Source organism: Microcaecilia unicolor, chromosome 8 (assembly GCF_901765095.1).
Source record: "Microcaecilia unicolor chromosome 8, aMicUni1.1, whole genome shotgun sequence".
Lineage (NCBI taxonomy): Eukaryota > Metazoa > Chordata > Amphibia > Gymnophiona > Siphonopidae > Microcaecilia > Microcaecilia unicolor.
Genome location: NC_044038.1, coordinates 206,948,396 through 206,966,398, shown reverse-complemented (window position 1 = coordinate 206,966,398; position 18,003 = coordinate 206,948,396). Strand labels below are relative to the sequence as shown.

At 41.5% G+C, this 18,003-nt stretch overlaps 1 protein-coding gene across 3 annotated transcripts in view; it reads left to right on the top strand.

Annotated features, from left to right (window-relative positions):
- Positions 1-17,950, top strand: part of GNAS (GNAS complex locus) — a 331,291-nt gene extending 313,341 nt beyond the window's left edge. For all 3 annotated transcript variants that reach the window (XM_030211103.1, XM_030211104.1, XM_030211105.1), the window contains exons 6-12: positions 849-903; positions 6,759-6,832; positions 7,601-7,659; positions 10,467-10,587; positions 10,928-11,058; positions 14,602-14,669; positions 16,143-17,950. In XM_030211103.1, coding sequence (XP_030066963.1) covers positions 849-903; positions 6,759-6,832; positions 7,601-7,659; positions 10,467-10,587; positions 10,928-11,058; positions 14,602-14,669; positions 16,143-16,289 — 655 coding nt within the window. In that variant the 3' untranslated portion in view covers positions 16,290-17,950. The remainder of the gene's footprint in view (positions 1-848; positions 904-6,758; positions 6,833-7,600; positions 7,660-10,466; positions 10,588-10,927; positions 11,059-14,601; positions 14,670-16,142) is intronic.
- Positions 17,951-18,003: the final 53 nt, after the last annotated feature.

Sequence of the window (18,003 nt, the reverse complement as noted above, 5' to 3'; positions counted from 1 at the left end):
CTCAATGCGGCTTACATGGGGCAATGGAGGGTTAAGTGACTTGCCCAGAGTCACAGGGAGCTGCCTGTGCCTGAAGTGTGTAATCTGTGTTGAAAATCTGAGTTTGAAATTATTGAATTGTAAGACAGAATTTAAATAGTTTTTGGTGGTAGTCTGTTAATTTATGTGGTTTTTATTCTTTCCCCTTGTGTATCACAGGTTATGTGGTTGTGATTGTTTTTAAATTGTTTTGCTATACATTCCTTTCCCTTTGTGCCTGTTTGTGAAGTAGGGTATATTAAATGATTAAGTAAACTGTTCTAAAATATTATAAAACTCATTGAGACACAGGTAGGGGATAATGTGGGATATGGGATGAAGTCTTTGCAGACCCATTTACACAGGAATGGGAGAGGGCCACTTGAGTACAAAACAAAGAAATTGATAAGGGATGGTCTACAAGTGGTCATACTTCTTGACTGGTAGTCGAGATATCACCTTGGAAGTGTGGACAGAAATAATTAAGTCCAGTAGTCTCTTTCTGTGCTTATCTACTTTACCATAGATTAATAACATTTGTGATGTTAGCTTATCAAGCTCCCAAAATTTGGCAGGCGTTTTCTGTATGTTTTAATCAAGTTTAATCTTACCAGGCTTTTAGAAGGAATCTTATGACCCGGTTATTTAAGAAATATGTTAACTAAATTAATAATTATTGTATATTATTAATTCCTGGGAGTGCGTCCCGGTGTCTTTGGTTATGTGAACTGCTTAGAATTTTACGGTTGTAGCAGTATATAAGTACTGTTGTTATGTTACGTTAAATAGCATTTCTTACAAATTTCCATTTTCTCCTCTTCATCTGGCAGTTTTCTAGACAAGATTGACATAGTGAAGCAGAATGACTACACACCATCCGACCAGGTGAGTAAAACAAGCCTTGGTGGAATGATCCCGCAGCCAGAGCCAACTGGGGTTTGAAGTGCTGTGATCTCACTGTGTGTTTTGAGCAGTTATTTGCCGTCCGTATAGTCAGGTGGTTTAATAAAAAGTTGGGTCGATACTCAAAAGGGTTTTACTGGGCAGTGGCCATTTAAGTGGGTAGTGCCACCAAATATTGCCAGTGATTGCCCAGGTGCTGTCCAGATAGTGCCAAGGCGGTCTGGGGGCGAAGCTGGAACTTAATTCTCTCTATGGTTCATTGGAAGCGCAGGAGCGCCTCAATGTTAGGACAATTAAAGAGTTGGAATTGTTCCTGTACAATACAAAAAAGCATTTGGAAAAGACAAGGATCTAGCAACTGTGATATTTTGCCCCGCTGAAGTACAACTTTGAAGATTTTGTTGGAGTGATTTATATTTTTGATGTATATGCGTGAGGTTAAATGGGAGGTATAGATAGAATTAATTAACTTTGACACTCTTGAACAATTTTTAGATTCTTAAATTTTTGGTTTTTCACTTTTTGGTGATAGCAGCACAAGTAAGTGGTTGACTGGCATAAAAAAATAATTATGGAGAAGTTCTATGATCGAGAAACTTGTCCACCCTCAGAGATATAAGACACTTCGGCGCAGTCTCGTTTGGGTGAGTTTACACTCTGAGAACTCTCCACTTTCAAAAAATTTAATTCTTTTAAAAAGATTTTTCAATATTGGGAGTGTCGAGTTGGTTTTTTTCTATCTATATATTCTTTATTCCATTCCATGATTCTCTGGCTTTTTTGGATAATTGACATTTTGACTTTTACCAGAGATTAAATCTTGGGATTGTTATTTTGTACAGCGGAACTTAATTGTTTAGCAGCAATATTCAGTCTACAGAAGTGAGTAAAAGGTTGTCCTAACTTCATCCGCCAAGCTAATCGTGCACTGGTTTGAATATTGGCTGGTACACAGTTTCCGGACGACAGCTGTAACCTGGACATTCAGTTATGCCCGAACATGGCCTGGCATTGAATATATGGACTTGGTTCAGCCCACGGCTGTAAGCTGCTTAAAAAAACTGCTGACCGCTGTGGACTGAATATTAACTTCTCTGTGCATAACTTATACAGCAGCTTTTCAGCTTGTCATTCTGTGTGACACGTTTAGGTTCCCCTCTCTTTAGTGAAGAGAGCGGTGTTTTGGTGCCAGCTGAAATTTTTGCATGTTGCTACTGTGTAAACTGTGCAGAGATGTTCTACATTTCACTTTTAAGGCCTCATAAATTCCTTCGTACAGCTTCTTTTCCATTTATGGCTGTGGTTCCCACTCCTGTTGACTGTACAGCCAAGCCATTTTCAGGATATCCACAAATATACGTGGGGTGAATCTGCTTATATGGGGGTCTCCAAATTATGCACTCTTGCTCAACCTTTGGGATAGCATGCAAACCCAACTGTCTGTGGGATCAGGCGCCATAGTTTTTTAAGTTTGATGGTATGGATGTGCCGTAGCCACAATAGCCCGAGAGGACCTAAACTTATTTGATCTCGGTTAAGCAAGGTCAGGTTTGGCTAATATTTGGCTACGAGACCATGGAAGAACCGTGGGCTACAAAAGAGAACTGCAGATCAGGGCAGTTTCTTGCCAAGAATACCACAGTTACTGGTAGGAGCTGTGATGACCTAAGTCTGTAGTAGACCTGCTACTTATTCCATTACAGAGTCCTGTTCAAACATTTTTATTGAAAATAAAGTATAATTGATACAAAACAGTAAACTTGAGTCGCAGTTTGTTATGAACATCAATAGTTATCTCTCCAAAACTCCCTTGTAAACCCCTCCCCAACTCTCCCGTCTGACGCCCTTCCCCCATTTCCCCTGCGGTAGAGACAATTATGCAAGGTGCATATAGAACATTATGACCCAATCAAAAGCTTTCTTATTTGTTAACAACAGATGTAAAATAGAAGTATACCAAAGCAGAACCCCCCCCCCCTTCCCACTCCTCCCTCTCCCGCTAACCCCATCCTCCCCTTGATTGTCTGGGTCTTATAACCCCCCCCCCCCCCAATCTAAAGAATTACATAGTAATCTAATCTAGAGGATATAGAGGACACCATCACATGTGGTAGAAAGTCATAATGTATTGAGGACAAGACTCCTCCCCTGTGGAGACAAGGAGGACAAGTAAGGGACTCCAGAGCTTCAAAAAACAGGATTTTTACAGAGTCCCGTTAATACAGCAGTATGATTATAGTCTGGGTTCTCCTTGAAATATCGAGCATTAAATGAGAGATACAAAATGCGTACACACTCCTCAAAGTAAATGTGTAAGCCCACCTCAGACAAGTCTGAAAAATGGAGTAGCCTATACACTTCTTGTTCTGCCTGTATGGGCGTATATTTGTCTGTACAAAATGAGTAGGATAAAAACCTTTTCTGAAACTAGAAATATTTTTTCTGTTAGCACAGTTACTCTCCACAAATGTTTAAGGGTCTTTACCAAGAGAAACTGACCAACAGAAAACGCAGGTGATGTGCGCTGTCCAGTCCACACTTTAGCAGTTTAAATGCCATCGGCTCAAATGCCTTTGTAATTAAAAACTGACTGCAGATAACATTGTTAAAATTCCTTGACGAATGCCTCTGATTTTGCTGATTTGGCCTAATGTGTTCAAAATGAACAGTGTTTCAGGTTTCCACATTGATGTGTAGCAGGACCTGTCCTTCAGCAGCTGATAGCACTGTCCTATGCTAGAATATTTATTTATTTATTTATTTGTTTCATTTGTATCCCACATTTTCCCACCTATTTGCAGGCTCAATGTGGCTTACATGGTATCGCAACGGATTTAGTGAAGGAAAATGTGCTTTGTGCTTCTGCTGCCTGTTTGGAAATAGCCACTGGGCTCAGAGGAGTACAAAACTTAAAAAAAAAAAAAAATGAATGGTGCGGACTCAAGTTGGTCTGCTAACGTTACATAACTGCAGGGGGGAGGAGGAAGAGGACTGGGCAGGTTAGCAGAATTAGTCCAATTCAACAGGACTGTGTGGTTAAACAGGAAAGTCTTTGTGTGTGTGTTGAAATACGGAAGTGAGTAAAAAAAACCTTTTCAAGACCTGTATATTGATGCAAGTTGCTCTTGCTATTAACAGGATTACCCAACTGAATTTTTGTAATCTTAACATCAAACATTTATATTCTGCCCTTTTTCCTCAAAGAGATTTTGGAGTGAATTACAGAGTACAACAAAACAAAATCCTAAAACAAAAAAGGCAGTGCAAATGGGAAAAAAAACCTTCCTCAAACCACCTGCAGCCATCTTCAAACTGATTTTACTTGCATCTAGATAAAATAATATTTAGGCCACTTTTTAAATTTTGAGCTGCATGATCTTTACCACTCAGGTAGCAGAACTAGCCAGAAATGCGTGTTTGCATATTTATTATTCTGTTGGCAGTTGAGACAATATTTAATATTTATATGTTTTTGTATTTTGTTTGATCCTGGAATTGCAGAAAGTCCTGTTTAGTCCCATAGTAGAGCTCAGTAAATCAAGGACTGCTATACTGCCTCTTAGCTGATCCCTACTGATGCATCCTGAGTGGGAAAACAGCATCCTTTGAATTTTGTTTATATGTGGTTAGCAGTCTGCCCAGAGCAACTTAAAAAGCACGTCACCAATGATTGATCAGAACATAAAAACCGTGCCGCATAAGTAAAAGTATAGAAAATAAGTGCAAGGTCAAATTTAAATAATCTGGAAAGGTGTGGGCTTTTTTTGTTTTTTTTTTTTTTACCTGGACTGGAAGAGGGTTAGCAAAGGAGTGTCTTGGCTATCAGGAATTTCCAGCGATAGGTGCTAGAAGCATGACTGGTTCTACCAGTGAGCAACTGTGTCTCACATGTGGCCTTGGTTTTCAGCCTCGCTGTTGAGCAGCCGCTGATTTATGTAGATGAGGTCGTGCAACGGCTTTGCACTGGGTCCACATCCCTCCACGTTCCCCACAGGCTGTCCCTGGCTAGAGGGGAGGAAGCCCTAAAGGGAAGGGGAGGCCAATTTTTGTGCAGTCAGAGAGAAACCTTGAATATGAGTAGGGAGAGGGAGGAGTTGTAACCATGAATGTGCTGGTTAGTGAAAACCAGATACCCCAGTAGTGTCAAAACATGATGTGAACTAGTGAAACGAAGGTAGGAGAGGCATGAGAGAAGTAATAATTGAAAAGACAATTTGAGGAGTTTGGCAAGAGGGCTTTTGCAGTAGTTTTGGCAAGAGACAGTTTGAAGGAGATGTCTATAAAAATCTGTTTATGGCTACTAACCTTGTGGTACTGAAGAGAAGGACCAGTTCACAGAATTGTGCAAGCGAAGAGAGAGAGGGACCAAGGGAACTCCTGAAATTCCAGGCTGAGTTTGTGAAGGCAAGAGGGGTCAAACAAATAGAAACTCAGCTGGTAGGTGAAGGATAGAGACAGGCTGGAAAGAGGAGGACCTCAGTTTCCGTGCGTTTGAGAACAGAAAATGAACAAAGAGTTGGGGAGACACAAGGGGAGAAATTAGAATGAAAATAAGTCGGGGGAAGGGGGCAGTAGGAGTGATGTGACTACGCAGAAGGTGGTAAGGGAGTCTGAACGGTGAGGGTCAAGGACAGAACCTTGAAGGGCAACAAAGTGAAGCATTTTCAGAGCAGGAAGTATTAGGGATTAAAAGTTAGTTATAAATGTGTGATGTGAACCAATAATGGACGTGGCTAGAGAAACCCTGAGCAGCAGGGGGTAAAATGGTGTGGGGTAAGCGATGGACACATCAATTCAACAAAGAAAACAACGTTTTAAAAGGTACACATTATTTTTACCAAAAAGTGCGGGAACGTATTAAAATAGCACAAACGTGAAAGGAGATCTGGTGATAATACTAGTGTCCGATAACTGATATGGATAAAGGAAGACATTTAATCCAGTAATGGCCAAAGTCCTGGGGTATTTCCAGATCAGAGAGGCTGGGCCACTCCTGGCTTTACCCTGTTCTATATAGAGAAATGTAGTTCTGATTACCCACAAACAGAAAAGGCATTTTAAATACAAACGCTACTCTTTTCAAAGCCAGCATTTAGATGGAGCCTTGAGAACAGGTTTCTTTACCCACTTTTAAAATGTAAAAATACAGTTTGTAATTCAGTAAGGAGAGAGGTAGGTTTGTGATTAGATAAAATTCCCCTTTAGCAAAGGTCCTGCCATTGAACTTGAAGACTGCTTTCTTTGGCTTCCTTTAAAGACATTCAAGTTTCTTATAATAACCTGCTTCATCAGGACTGTTGTGTGCATAAAGGGCAATAGTAAGTTTCTGTTTTGGGGGGGGGGGGGGGGGGGAAGGGGAATGGGCCAGCAGTAGTATCCAGCTTCCACTCCAGCTGCTGTTTGCCACAGCCGCAGTTCAGAAAGGCTCCAGGTCAGTAACCTAACAGAAAATCATAGCTGAGCAAACCAAAGCCACCAAGTGACCTGTGTCCAGGAGGGAGACGTTTTTGTTTTGAGCTCTCATCTCAGAGCAGTGTGAGATTTATGGTTCCTGATTCTACCCTTGAACTCAGCCCTGCAGATCCTACAATGCATCAGGATGGGGTTATCAAAAATCCAGTACCAAACTAAATATCTTTCTCGTGGAACTGGGTAATTTGCAGCTCTGCCAGGGGCATGTCAGTCATGAGCAGTGCACAAACACTCTCCTGTACTACTTGAATATGAGGCACTACATGAATGTCTGTCCTGAGCTGATTTTCCACCACGTTTGAACAGCAGAACTGCTTTGTGATTAAAGAGGATTGAGTGTGTGTGTGTTTTCTCCCTCTTTCCAGGACCTTCTGAGATGCAGAGTTTTGACATCAGGAATTTTTGAAACCAAGTTTCAAGTCGATAAAGTTAATTTTCAGTAAGTATCTTTATAAAGATAACTTTATTGGTATTGTGTGGCGCAAAACCTCATGGTTTCCCTGCAATCTCTGGTTCATCTTTCATTTGAGAAAATAAGCACAAGGAGTCTTCTAAATTGAGTACCTCAGGAAATGTTTGTTTACGTAGGACCCGACAAGGGCAGTGTTTCGGCAGATGCCTTCGTCAGGGATCATGAACATTGCGAGAAAAGGACTAACAGTCCTTTTTCTTATTTCCTCCAGAGGCAGTCATCAGATACAGTGTCAACTCGCACCTAGTGGAACGAGGTTACACCTAGGTGTGAGTCGACAGTGTGTTTACAATAGTGCCGCCTGATGATCTGGGATGGAGTTAATCCAGACTTTTCTTCTCCCTCTGACCGAAAATGGTCTACATGTGTATCACCTATTGGAGCTTAATTTAAGCTTACATGTAATTAAAAAAAATTCAGTGCATGCTCAAAAATATTCTAAGTTTGGCACTTGGGACCTAGTAGTTAGTTTCTGTCATGCTTCATGTTCTTCCACCGCTTCTATAACTAGAACCCAGAGGTAGCCCTGTGGAGAGGCCTTTCATAAAGAAAGTTAGCTATATAAATGATTAGTAGTAGTGTTGAAATAATTTTATATTTCTCTACAGTTTCTTGTTAATTTTCCAAAGGGGCTTAAGCAGAGGGGGGGGGGGGTACAATGTTGCATGTTAGCGTTCAGAGGACTGGAGGAACACTTCCAGATCTGAATATGAATATCTTTAATTTTCTCTTTAGCATGTTCGATGTCGGAGGCCAACGAGATGAACGCAGAAAATGGATCCAGTGTTTTAATGGTAATCTGTAGCATGCATCCCTTTGGTCTGATGTTTTGATTTCAGGGATCCACAAGTTCCCCAGTGAAGGAGGAAATGTGCTCAAACCACTTCCCTGTGTGTGTGTGTTAGCACATGCTCCGTAGTGCCACTCCCTTTGCACGACTGGCATGTTCTATGAGTGGATTGCTGTGTCATCTTGTGCATCAGTAAGGAAACTTCAGAGAAGGCTGGAAGGAGTGTTGTGTGGTGGATGCTATGAAATGGGCGATGTCGTCTCTAAATAACGACATGCTTAGTTTTGTCAAAGTTAACGTGATTGTACAGTCCTAATCAGGGTTATGGAGTTGGAAACAATTTTGGGTGGAGTCTGAGTTGGTAAAAAATGTCCTGACTCTGACTTCTTCTAAGTAAAAACTTATATAGTAAATGTATCATTTTATTCTTAGATAGATATATAGATATTTGTTTTGTCCTGGATCCAAAGTACTGGTAAATGTTTTATTTACCAGTACTTTAGATCCAGAACAAAAAATTTAAAGCTAAATATCAGTTGTAATCAGACAGTAGAAAAATGGAGGAGTCGGTCAAAGGTTTGCTGTACCGATTTCACAGCCCTTTATGTGACTGTGTAATGAGCTTGAACACAAATCCCCTAATTCTGTGTAAGGTGCGCAAATGATGGTTAGGTGCCTAATTATACTTAGGTGTTATTCTAATGCTTAAGTGCTTTAGCATTCATATGGGCGGGTGTTGACGAGTCACACACTTAGGTGTGAAAAGTTATGGAATACTCTGTGCCCCAATGCCATCATAAAATACTATCGTAGCGCATAGATTTTGGACGCCTAATTTTTAGCGCCCATTATGGAATTGCTTCCAAAGAGCGGTCAATTCATTGCTCTGTGCTCACTGTGATGTTAGAATTGGCTTGGAACATTAAGAGGGTAATTTTATAATGGACACCTAGGCTCATAGGGCAGGAAGGCACCTATTTTATGGGCACTTAAGTGCCTGTGGGTCTTTATTTCATTTATATCCCACATTTTCCCAATATAATCAGGTTCAATGTGGCTGACAGATTATTATATTAACAATACAATCCGGATTCAATCTAACATATTATTAAACTAACAATACAGATTAATCGGTGAATACATCAGTGTAAATTTCTTGGACAAATCCTGAAAATATGGCACCTAGATTTTGAGCATTGACACGCATGCCTGCTCAGGAGCCAGAGGTAGTACATGTGTAAACTGTAACTCCGCCCATGCTGCCCCTGAGTGCCACCCGCTGTCCAAGGATACGCCTGCTTGTACCATGTCAGGACTCACAGAAACAGATCAGCGAACGTGCCGGTGACCGGTGCTGAAGAAGACTTCGGCTTGCAGGGGTTGGGGACCTGCGAGGGAAGGGCGGGGGGGGTCAAAAGTGGCAGGGGAGGGTTGGCAGCTGGATAAGGCGGGCTAAAATGTGCCCCCCACCCACCTCGGGTCCTGGACCCCCCTTCCGATGGGCAACTAGTTGTTTGCCTGCCATCCACAATTTTTTCCTCCTTTCTCAATGTTTTCCAGCTCAGTTGGAACCGGAAATGGGATCCTGGTATTAGGAACTTTCATTTGCAAGCACCCAGGGATTTCCCCCTCTCCCCCCTCCCTCAAGCGACATTCTATTTCCACTTCCAAATTACAGCAGTGCTCCCCCGCAGAGGATCATTCTCCACAGCTGCTTCCAGAACCCAGCAGTCAGGGACCCTAAATCCTGCCACTTGGTGTCATTGTTTTTCACTATCAGACTCCGTACCCCTGTGGGCTGTAAACATCGCCTGGGAAGCATGCCCAGTCCCAAGATTGCGCAGCTTCAGGTCAGCCACGTAAGTCTGAGCTGGCCTTTTTCACTGAGGAGCCCTTTTACTAAGCTGCGTAAGTGCCTACATGCGCCCAACGTGTGCCAATTTGGAGTTATCGCCCGGCTACGGCATGGCCCTTGCGGTAATTTCATTTTTGATGAGCGTCCGCTACATGCGCCAGAAAATAATTTTTATTTTCTGGCGTGCAGCAGAAACCGGGCAGTAATCGTCACTCTGTGCATGTAGATGGTTAACGCACGGGACTTTACCGCTAAGTTATCGGCTGGCAGTAAGGTCTCTGTCCCAAATGGACACGTGCCAATTTTTATTTTGCCGCACGCCCATTTTCAGCAAAAATTTAAAAAAAGGCCTTTTTTTTTTTTTTTTTTTTTTTTTTACAGGTGCGTTGAAAAATGGATCTGCGCACACCCAAAACACAAGCCTGCACTAGCGCTGCCCATTTTTCGTCGCACATTAGTAAAAGGATCCCCCAAAAGGGTACCCATGTGCAGCCAAACAGGCATACAATTATCAAAGGGGGACCAGAGTAACTGGGGCTAGCTGAGAACCATGCACAAGCTTATCAGTTGTGAGACTGCATTTTTTTCCCCTTATCGGTGGTTATGGCGTGGTTATTCCTGAGCCCCTACGTCTTGCCCCATCCTTGGCCACCTTTAAATCTAGACTGAAAGCCCACCTCTTTAACATTGCTTTTGACTCATAACCACTTGTAACCTCCTCTCCTCCTTCCTGTACACATTAATTGATTTGATTTGCTTACTTTATTTATTTGTTGTCTATTAGATTGTAAGCTCTTTGAGCAGGGACTGTCTTTCTTCTATGTTTGTGCAGCGCTGCGTATGCCTTGTAGCGCTATAGAAATGCTAAATAGTAGTAGCAGTAGTATTGTATTTTGTGAAGTTCTACCTGCTGCAAATGAACATTTCGCTTTCTCTCTCTCTCTCCTCTCTCCTAGATGTGACTGCAATCATTTTTGTGGTGGCCAGTAGTAGCTACAACATGGTTATAAGGGAGGACAATCAGACCAATCGGCTTCAGGAGGCTCTAAACCTTTTCAAGAGTATCTGGAACAACAGGTTCACACAAGGACATTTTATTAACTATTTTGCTAAGATTTGTAGTTCAGCAAATACCTCCTCCTACTTAGACCAGGTCAGAGTTGTTGCAAGCAGTCCCCTGAAGATGTGTTTGATCACCATATAAAACTAGTTTTTTGTTTAATGATGTGCTATTGTCTAAATTATATAACCTAAGAAAAGGAAATGCAAATGTAGAAAATGCATTTCCTGCCAGAGAATTGTTTCGGGGAAAATCCTGGTCTCTAGTCTTGTTTCCAGAATGTGTGCTTTGAAGCTTTTTCTTTTCTTAAGCATCCTGCAAATTCCCCTCATTGTTCTGGTTTTCCAATTTCCCCAGGTGGCTGCGAACCATTTCAGTCATCCTTTTCCTGAATAAGCAAGATTTACTTGCTGAGAAGGTATTGGCGGGAAAGTCCAAAATCGAGGATTACTTTCCAGAATTTGCCCGCTACACTACACCAGATGACGGTACGTCTGTGCATTTTGCAGTAAACCTCTCTGCCTGGGGATGCGCTGCAGTTGGAGGTGGTAAAATCAGTGTCAAGAAATACTTGTAGCAGATTTGCTAGGTTGGGATCTACAAAACATAAGGTCTGAATGCTCTCCGTTAAACCCCGAGTTTTGTTTACAAATTGTTGAAGTAGGATTCAAAAACCCAAAGCATCGTTTACCAATCTGACGTTCCCTAAACATTTACATCCTAATTCTATTAACTTGAGCACACCGTATTAACGCTTTGGGTTAGATTCTATATATGGCACCGGAAAAAAACACGCTTAGCGCTATTCTATAAATCTCGCCTACAGTTAGGCAACACTTTAAAGACCAAAAGTAAAATCTTAAATGTAATTCTCTGTTGGATGGGAAGCCAATGAAGCTCCTGTAAAGCACGAGTGATATGGCAATATCGCGAATAACCAAATAGAACCCGAGCCGCAGCATTCTGTGCCTTCAGAGATCCTCCGCGGAGCCCTACCAGTAGGCTGTTTAACCGCAATGAAAACATAGCACTATCACTTTCTGGGTAACCAGTCTAAAATTTGAAAAATCCAGAAAATCACGTAATCTCGTGATTAGTTTTAATTTACCAAAAAGTTACATAACTTAACTTTATTATTTTTTTTTTTAAATATCTTTATTATTAGAAGAAAAGACATGTAACATTTGAACATCACATTCCGGCTCAATGAAGCCAACTATTTCCAATATCTAGCAGCCGATAATAACCTATGAATACAATGAATACATTGACTACGTGTCAGCTAACAAACCTTATTGTATAACCTTAACATAATACAGCTTTCAAAATGAGGCCATTTTAAACATATATATATATATATATATACATAACTTTATTCTTATATTCCGCAAACACCTTGTGGTTTGATGCAGATTCCAATAAAAGAAACTGAACTGGGAAGTACTCAATAGAAAACAGAATTACAACAGATCATATACTCCAACCCCCACCCATCATCCTCCAGTGACAAATTTCTGAAACAAATGTCTTTAAAAGCCTCCTAAAATTCAAATATCCCCTGGCAGTCAACAACCCAGTAATTTAATTTTCCCACCTGACTGCTTGAAATGCCAACAAGCATTCCACATATATCAATGTTTTCCTACCTCTAAATGGTGGGTAAGAAAAGAAATTACAAGCTCTCCGCGATCTAAAACTAGATGGGAAGATAAAACAATCCACCAATAAGACAGGACTTGTACAAGAAACAAAAATGTTTTTAAAGAACCCGGGCTGAAATTGGCAGTCAATGTGTCCTACCATAAAAATCTGAAATATGATCATATTTATTTTAGAGAAAATCAATTGCAAAGCGACATTTTGGACTGTCTGAAGCCTTTTTATCAAGAACTTGGGGCAATTCAAGTAAATGATGATTGAATAATCTAACATACTCAGTAACAAAGACTGAACCAGAAGCCAAAAGTGAGCGTCGGAAAACTATTTCTTAATACAGCGTAGCTTACGCATCAGTACAAAAGACCTTTGTACCAACTTATTCACCCGTAGAGTCCAAGACAAAGAGGAATCTAAAAAGATACCTAAAACCCACAGGGATATTTCTGGGCATGTCTAGCATTTATGTGCGCAAGTTATAGAATACTAACAGTTAAGTGCCCAAGGAGCTCATTTTCGAAAGAGGAAAACATCCAAAAAGTGTCATAATACAGCATTTGGATGAAAATCTCCTCAAAACGTCCAAACCAGTATTTTAAAAACCTGTTTTTCAAACTTTTATCTATGCAATTCACCTGCATTGCATCCAAATCACCCGGCAGTAGTTCCCACCCCCAGCGCGCTGTCATATCCAGTGCTACAAAAATATATTTATTTTTGTAGTGCCGGTGTGTACCTGGCAGTAATCGTGCAGTGGTTACCCACAGGGCTCGCCCCCCCCCCCCCCCCCCCAAATGGCCACACGGCAAGTGTTTCATTTCCTGCACGGCCATTTCTCTAAAAAAAAAAAAAAAAAAAGGAAGACCAACCTCTTACCCGCTGTGGTAAAAGAGGGCCTCGGCGAGTGTCAAAAACACGCGCGGATGCCAGCATAGGCCCCCCCTTTTGCCACAGCTTAGTAAAAGGGGCCCTTAGGCAGCCTATGGAGAATTAACAACCTTTCCCCCCGGATTCTATATAGCACGCCTAGATATATTTTTTATTTTTGTTACATTTGTACCCCGCACTTTCCCACTCATGGCAGGCTCAATGTGGCTTACATGGGTCAATGGAGGGTTAAGTGACTTGCCCAGAGTCACAAGGAGCTGCCTGTGCCTGAAGTGGGAATGGAACTCAGTTCCCCAGGACCAAAGTCCACCACCCTAACCACTAGGCCACTCCTCCACTCTGCACCAAAATCCAAGCGTATTCTATAATAGCGCTCATAACTTAATTGGCTTAACAAGATAACCAGTGTATTTAACAGCACTTAACAAGCACTAATTGGCAATAATTAGATTTTAGGTGCACAGCTCGCTAAGCGTATGCTGTAACACAGTGTGCCTTAGTTCTAACGCATGCATGCAGGCAAAAAGCGTGGTTATGGGTGTGGAAATGGGTGTTTCTTGGGCATTCCAAAATTAATGCTTTTAGCTCCTAACCACAATTGACCTCCCCTTGTCCCTTCCTCCCTTCTCACCCATTACTTCCCTCACCCGTAACTGTCTTGTTTGTCTGTATTACTTAGATTGTAAGCTGTTTTGAGCAGGGACTGTCTCTTTGTATCAGGTGTTAGCGCTGCGTGCGTCTGGTAGCGCTATACAAATGCTAATAATAATATGGCCCAGTGCACCTGAATCTACACGTCGGAATTTATGCCACATTTTCATTGGTGTAAATGGATGCGCATAGTTTTACGTACTGAAATATCAACTAAGCATATTCTATATATGGCGCCTAAATTTACTGCCACTTATAGAATACACTTAATCAATATTGATTTCCATGCTGATTTTTTTTATTTTTTATTTTATTTTTAGGCGCTATATGCAGAATCTCCCCCTTAGTGAGTTATGTATTTGTCTTAAGCTTAAGGGAGTAATAAAATGAATTTATGTCCACTACTGCCAACTCCAGACTTCGCGCCTTCTGTCTCGCTGCACCCTACGCCTGGAATAAACTTCCTGAGCCCCTACGTCTTGCCCCATCCTTGGCCACCTTTAAATCTAGACTGAAAGCCCACCTCTTTAACATTGCTTTTGACTCGTAACCACTTGCCTCCACCTACCCTCCTCTCTTCCTTCCCAATCACATTAATTGATTTGATTTGCTTACTTTATTTATTTTTTGTCTATTAGATTGTAAGCTCTTTGAGCAGGGACTGTCTTTCTTCTATGTTTGTGCAGCGCTGCGTATGCCTTGTAGCGCTATAGAAATGCTAAATAGTAGTAGTAGTAGTAGTTTATGTCACACATTTATTAACACCTTCACATAAGTTGTGTCTTTGCCTGACTTTAAACTTTTGTATGGTTTTTTTTTTCTTTCTTTATAATTAGCAATACCGGAGCCTGGTGAGGATGCAAGAGTCACAAGGGCCAAGTATTTTATTAGGGATGAGTTTCTTGTGAGTATTTATTTGTTACATTTGTATCCCACATTTTCCCACCTATTTGCAGGCTCAATGTGGCTTACATAATACCGTGAAGGCGTTCGCCAAGTCCGGTAGAGGATCAAATACAAGGTGATGTTGTGGTCACTAAGGTAGATAAGTTTCGGGTACAATTAGGGTTGAAGATAGGGAAGGTTATAAAGTGTCCGGTATTGCTTTGCTGTGTGCATTGTGTGTCTCGCTATGCTTAAGAGGAGTTGGGTGATACTTTATGGGGCTGTGTCTTGGCCCCTGCAAAAGGGGAATTTTCAAGCCCAAAATAGCAAATCATCTAATCTAGATAAGCTTGTTCTAATTTGGCAATGTCCAGATCTTTGAGAGCTGAGCATAAAGGTTTGAGGGACCTATCTCCATAGGGGCAGCTAGGCAATGGAAAAAGAAAGTCAGTGATAGCAAGGGAGACCTGAAGTGAAAAACAAGCATACTAAATGCAAGGGAAAGAGCCCTTCAAATTTCATAAAACGTGGAAACAATCTATTTTCATCATTTCTAATCTGCCAGAAGTCATGGTAATTTAAAAACAAAAATCAGTACAGCATAAGTAATTGTCAGTGGTTATGTACGTTTAAAATATAGGGGACCTTTTACTAAGCTGCGCCAAATTGGAGTTACCACAAATTTAAAAACGGTTTGGACGGCTTCCTAAAGGAAAAGTCCATGGACCATTATTAAATGGACTTGGGGAAAATCCACTATTTCTGGGGTAAGCAGTATAAAATGTTTTGTACTTTTTTGGGATCTATCCAGGTATTTGTGATGTGGATTGGCCACTGTTGTAAACAGGATGCTGGGCTTGATGGACCTTTGGTCTTTCCTAGTATGGCAATACTTATGTTCTTCATGGCCCTTGCGGTAATTTCAATTTTGGCGCACGTCCACTACATGTGCCTGAAAAATATTTTTTTATTTTCTGGCGCACAGCAGCTACGTGTGTCAGATGGCATTTGACATGCGTAGACCATTACCACCCGGTTACTGCGTGAGACCTTACCGCTAGGTCACTAGCATGCGGTAAGGTCTCAGACCCAAAATGGATGCACAGCGATTTTCATTTTGCCGCACGTCCATTTTCGGCAAAAATTTTTAAAAAGGCATTTTTTTGTAGGTGCACTGAAAAATAATTCTGTGCGCGCTCAAAACACGCGTCTACACTACCGCAGGCCATTTTTCAGCGCACCTTAGTAAAAGGACCCCAGAGTAAGAATTGGGACTTGAAACAGAAGTCACTTCTATACCAGTGAGCTGGGCATTTTGGAATAGGATGGGTGGTTCTATGCAGTAGCAACAGCCTCAGTGAGGGCTCTCTTCCTTTCTGCAGCAAGAGAGCAGGTGGATGCATATTGAGCATGGGGGGGGGCCTGGAATTTAGAGCATATTGTATTACTGACCCCCACCCCCCCCTTGTTTGTTGCCACAATGTTTTTGCAGAGAATCAGCACAGCCAGTGGTGACGGAAGGCATTACTGCTACCCCCATTTCACGTGTGCCGTGGATACAGAAAACATTCGCCGGGTGTTTAATGACTGCCGGGACATTATTCAGCGGATGCACCTTCGCCAGTATGAGTTGTTGTGATGGAGAGCACTTTTCCTGTGGTTTATGGACTCCTCTTTTCGTCATTTAAAAGATTAAAAAATAACAAAAAACAAGAAAACATAAAATAGCCCTGCCCACATAGGGTGAAAGAACTGGTGCGACTCCTCCCACTTTGCATCCCTCTTCCCGCCTTCACTGTCTCCTTCCTGCTGGACAAGAGCAGCAGTTCTGGTTTGCTTGTGTTCCCCTCTCAGACAATGAGATAACGGCAGTCAGACCTCTGCACCCTTTTCAGTGTGGGTTCCCTAGCGTCAACGCTGTTACCACAAATAATACCAATAATTGCCCAGACTGTGGACTTCCTGAAGGATAGAAAAATACAAGCAAAATGCAAATTGGGGATGGGCGAAACCTTTTTTGTTTTCTATGTTAATTTTGGTATTAGCAGCCTGGGCATACTCGTAATACCCATTGATATCCACTTTGTATTCACCACAACAGACGTGAGAAGGTGCCAAGCTTCAGACCAGCCTCTGACAATGGACAGGTCCCTCCCCTCTCTGGCTGTCAAAGGTGGCTTTGGGCGGAAACACTGACAGTTCTGCAGCAGAGAGAGAGAGAGTTGCTCATGCAAACTTGCTACCTTTCAGAAGGGTGGTTCTTTTAAAAAAAAAATACATAATAAATGATAAATAAACGAATTATAAAATAAATCCGGTCTCGTTGGTTTTACCGACAGCCTTGGACGTCATAGACTCTAAACTGCATTGATGAGTTTGTGATGGGCAGGGAAATGTGAGCAAAACACTTGCCTCGCTGTTCCGGGCTCTCCACTGATGAACTCCCCTCATCCCAGTCCATCCCGTCCCCCTTCTGCTTTACAGCTTACACTTGGACAGGAGTGTTCTCCCCAGCCCCCCTTCCCCCCATTTCTACCCTCTCCCTTCATCTTTTTTTAATTATTTTACTGCTGGATTATTATTCTTGTACAGACTGTAAAATGTATTATTTTGTACAACTTTATTGAAAAAAAAAAACTTGTAGAAGATCTTTGTGCCTTGAATATGGCCTGTACCTGTAAAATGAGCTAAGATGTAAGTATGTTTGATTGCGCTGTACAGCTCTGTCAATCCTATCTGCAGCATTAGCTCACGGTAGGGAAGAATCTATCTGTAGTTTAGTTTTATCTGGTTTCTAAAAGAAGGAAAAAAAAAGTACTGTTTAGAAAAAAAGAAAAAACAGTACCACTTTTAAAGTGAGGTCTTCAACCAGTGACCGGATGTTGCACCGTCATGCTTTTTTAATTTTTAGCTTTAACTCATTTAAATCTCTCTCCCAGTGCTGAACATGGCTTGTTTCTACATAACCCAAATTTTGCTACAAATTATACATGTTAGTCTTTGGTCATTCATACGCCCCCCCCCCCCCCCCCCCCCCTCTTCCTCTTTTTTTTTTATTTTAAGAAAATTAAAAAGGGAGCTTAAAAAGAACATCAATAAAGGCACATAGCCATCATTCAAGTATGGTGACCACCTTTAAATCTGGGCAGACATGCCCCCTACCAGCCTCCACATTACTGCATGGGCCTATTACCGTATTCCAGAAGTGACAAGGTGTTATATATCCCCTTGTATTTGGCCACTGAATTCCAGTTGCAAAATGACATTTTAATTTCTCTTTTAATAAAGAGATTCCTTAGAGACTTTTGTTTATATGAATTCTGTAAGTAGTTGGAAGTGAAGATGTGTGATTT